The sequence below is a fragment of the Bison bison genome, unplaced genomic scaffold, assembly GCF_000754665.1.
Source record: "Bison bison bison isolate TAMUID 2011002044 unplaced genomic scaffold, Bison_UMD1.0 scf7180017864184, whole genome shotgun sequence".
Taxonomy (NCBI): domain Eukaryota; kingdom Metazoa; phylum Chordata; class Mammalia; order Artiodactyla; family Bovidae; genus Bison; species Bison bison.
In genome coordinates this window covers 554,035-558,171 of record NW_011494756.1, presented here as the reverse complement: position 1 = coordinate 558,171, position 4,137 = coordinate 554,035, and the positions used below count along the sequence as shown (strand labels likewise).

The 4,137-nt window shown below is 57.5% G+C and overlaps 1 protein-coding gene across 1 annotated transcript in view; it reads right to left on the bottom strand.

Moving 5' to 3' along the window:
- The window catches only part of PNPLA5 (patatin-like phospholipase domain containing 5), a 22,970-nt gene that overhangs the window by 6,810 nt on the left and 12,023 nt on the right, over window positions 1-4,137 (bottom strand). Inside the window, 4 exon segments of the mRNA XM_010843689.1 lie at window positions 1,245-1,380; window positions 1,382-1,437; window positions 1,707-1,772; window positions 3,823-4,055. Coding sequence (XP_010841991.1) covers window positions 1,245-1,380; window positions 1,382-1,437; window positions 1,707-1,772; window positions 3,823-4,055 — 491 coding nt within the window.

The following is a 4,137-nucleotide window of genomic DNA, read 5'->3' as shown; positions in this document are numbered from 1 at the left end:
CAACCCACGGGTCGGGCTGGGGGGCAGCAGGCCGGCCCCTCCCCCTCGAGCCAGTAGTCACAGGCCAGAGACTCATCTTCAGCTGGACCCCAGGACAGCATGTGCTTCCCGAGACCCCCTCTCAGCAGGGCTTGAGGACCCCAAGGGTCCCTGGCCAGCACTGGACCTTGGGGAGACATGTCTTCTCCAGCAACTCCCTCCCTGCAGCTTCATTCACCTTCCCACTCTGAGACGCCCTGGCTGGGGGCTTTTGCTCCAACTCTCCTTTCTCTGGCCTCAGTTTCCTCCTCTGGAAAATGGGATCACAAGGCCTGGCCAGGGATGTCTGGGCCCCTACAGATCAGTACACGGCAGTGCCCTTTGCCCTCGGATGTTCGTGGCCAGGACCACCCTCAGATGGCCAAGGCTCTCAGTCAGAGCCCTGCCAGGAACAGGGAGTCCCCTGCAGGCCCAGGAAAGCCTGCGAGTGACCTCTCGACGGCTGCACCACCTTTCTGAGAGCCTCACCTTCCTCGGTTGTAAAATCGGGCTGAGATTTTCTGTCCACTCCATGGGTGTAGGGAGGATCAGCTTAAATGAACAGGACTTTGTTTCATGAATTACAAAATGCACACAACCATAAGAGAAGTGGAGGACCAGAGGAGGCCGGGGTGACTGGTGTGAAGGAGCTTGTTAGGATCACAAACTGTCAAATCACCCACGTCCCAGAAATCCCAAAGAGCAAAAAGCAGGAAACGAGGCTCTCTTGTCCACGTTTTTCTGTGCTTGTACCTTGCTGCCATACAGATGGTCAATCTGGCCACAGCCTAGGGCAGCCGTTAGGGCTGAGCATGGGTTTGGACTAGCTGAGGATCTGAAGTCTGGCTTTGTGGTTTCCAGGCTGGGTGACTTTGAAGAAGTTTGCTTACCCTCTCTGAGCCTCGGTGTCCTTCCCTGAGGAGCAGAGATGACCACAATACCTGGTCATGAGCCTGACCCTGAATAGCACCTGCAGAGCCCTGGCTTAAATCCCAGTTCAGCAGAGGTTGCCTTGGGGTGCTGCCCCGATATGAAGCATGAGGCAAGACACATTGGGAGCCCAGGCTGAGTTCAAGGGCTTGACCATGAGACTCAGGACACACGTCCTAACTGCCCCGAGCTTGTGGGGAAGGCTCCTGGGCACAGAATCTGACTCACCGGGCACTAGATCATGGCCAAGCCTCTAACACCTTCAAGGCTGGTCATGGGGTGGGGGCCAGACCTACCTCGGGGCTGGAAGGGATGAGGCAGGTGATGCCCCGGAAGAGGTTCTTGGTGGAGATCTGGAAGTTGGCACTGAAGGCGTTCATCTCGTGTATGCTGGCCGAGCTGCTCTGGGGACAGATGTCCACCATCCCGTTTGGTGGAGGGTGAGTCCGCGAAGGGCATGTTGTCGCTTAGAGCACCGTCAATGTAGCGCTGCAATTCAGGGGGCCTTGCTGCCCTCGGGGTGCTCTCTGCCCACACGGCCACGAAGCCACCCCCAGAAACTGGCTGCAGCAGGTCACCTCCAGCTTCCCCGAACGACTAGGTTGACCCCTCGCCCAGGATGCTCTGAGCACCCCTGGGACCAGGGTGGGGGGGCTGATACACCCAGTAGGTGCTCCAGGAGCCCTGGGTCCTCCACCCACACACCTCTCAGTAGGGATGGGGCGGACTGGGTCACTGAGCCCCCGAAGTGCACTTACCTTCCCCCTGAACGTGGGAGGAATCGTCCCACAGTAGAAAGGGAAGTACGCGGTGCAGACCAAGGCCTGGGAAGACAAGCCAGTGACAACACAGTCGTTTACGCTCCTGGCATTCAGAACCTGCTCTGGGAGTGGAGTCTAACCCAGAACAGCCCACACCGGTGTCAGGAGAGCTGTGTCCAGGGAGGGGAGGTATCACCTCGTCCCAGCCTAGCTCTCAAAGTTAAGAAGGGATTTGAGAAGTGCGGTTCGGTGCTTAGGGCTCAGTGCTTCCACCGCAGAAGCAAGGGTTCAATCCCTGTTCGGGGAACTAAAACCCTGCAGGCTGTGGAGTGCAGCCAAAAAGCAGACACATAAGAGGGGATTTGAACAGGAGTCCACCTGCCCTCCTCTTCCTGCTGGGCCCCTTGCTGACTCAGGACTGCTTCTGGGACTTTCCCCTCAAGGATAGACACCAAGCACCATTTCTCCTTTATCCAACTGCCAGGAATTCTCCACCGAGAATCTAGGTATATGTCCTAAAGTGTGTTCCCTGGACCAGGGGTCATCCTACGAGGGGCACCTCTGACAAAAACTCTGATTCTCTCCTCATTTGGAAAACACTGTCTACTCCTCCCAGTAGAGGCTCTGACAAGTTCTGCAGTGAAAAAGATGCTTAACAGAGACCCTGATTCGGGTAATGTTTGGGGGCTGGAGGAGTCTCCACTGGGGGCAGAGCCGCTCTCCTGTGCATCGCAGGATGTTTAACAGCATCCCCAGCTTGTACCCTGTAGCTACCAGTACTTTGTGTGCATATGCACACGCACACACACACACACACACACTCACATAGAGCCGTCACAGCCAAAAGTGTCTCCAGTGTTGCTAAATGTCTCCAGGGGGAAAGATCACTCTTCGTTGAAAACTGCTGACCTAGAGCTTACCAGACTCACCGAGCACAGAACACTGTCTCTTGGGACTCAACTCCTAGAAACGTCCCTCCAGCCCTTTCTGAGAGATGCAGAACCCATCCCACCTCTGACAGGATAGAGGTGCAGGTGAGAGCTTTGTTGCCACGGATTCGTCATCAGAGCAACAGCAGCTAATGTTTACTGAGCATCTACTGACTGCCAGGCCCTGGGCTATGTGTCATCCAGGCCAGGATGCTGGGACACTCACTGGAGTCCCAGGAGCCCATGGACATGAACGCACAGCAAATGGCCCCGCTCTTGCACACACTGGGCTTCCCGCCTGCCAATGTGGGAGACATAGAGACGCAGGTTTGATCCCTGGGTCAGGAAGATCCCATCGAGGAGGGCATGACAACCCACTCCAGTATTCCCGCCTGGAGAATCCCATGGACCGAGGAGCCTGGTGAGCTACAGTCCATAGGGTCGCAAAGAATTGGACATGACTGGAGCAACTTAGCACAGCACCCCATACACCCGTCAGCACCCAGAGATGGTCCCCGTGCTGGGCGATGGGGCACCACGGTGAAGAGGATTCTGCTGCAGGGACCCGGGTGGCAAGGCTGGGCAAAGATGTGCCTGACACCTCTCTGAGCTCCCTGTAGACCCAGCCCCTCTCTGACCATGGGGCTCCCTGTCATATCCCCTTCCGGTACTGGATTGCTTCTTATTTCCTTACACGAGCTTGTGGCCATTATCTGTACCCTCACAGGTTTGAATAGGAGCCCCCGGAAGACAAGGATTTTTGTCTGTCATTCTGCTGTCCCACTTGGGGTGGTGACTGGCACATAACAGAGAATCGATGCTTCTCTGCTGCATCCAAGGCACCTGGAGGACCAGGTTGGGGGTGCACAGGCACCCCCTCTTCCGGGAAGAGCAGACCCAGTGGGGGCAATGACTGAAGAAGCCTGACTTTGCCCCCCACCCACAGCCATATCCCTCCATGTAGAGCCGAGGGGCCTCCGAACAGCAGGCTTGGGAGCCATACTCACGTGGCCGCCCCTCTGTGCAACTCAACTCCCTCGTTAGTAAACATCTCCTGCTTGATCCGCACCCCCTCCCCAGGGCCCCAGAAAAGTGTCTGCTCTGGAAAGTGCCTGCAGGTCACTCGGGTAGGAGAGGGCACTCACTCACCTGCTGCCAGGCCCTGCGTCCCGCCCCCTGCTCACCTCAATGACCTCATCTCGGGTGGCGAAGTCGGTGACAATGAAGTTCTTGCCCTCGGGCCAGTGGGTCAGCGAGATGCCCAGCCGCTGGGAGGCCAGGATGTGAATGTCTGTGGGCAGCGAGTCTTGCAGGTCCTGCCTGATGGTCTCGATGGGCATGAAGGCGGGGTGGAAGATGCCCAGGCTCAGCTGCTCCACTCGCTTGACCATGGCCAGGATGAGGGAGCAGCACAAATCTGCAGGGTGGGGGAGGGAGGGGGCCTTCAGCCCCCGCCCTCCCTCCCAGGTGCCAGGGGAATGAATGGTCTCCCCTCTCCA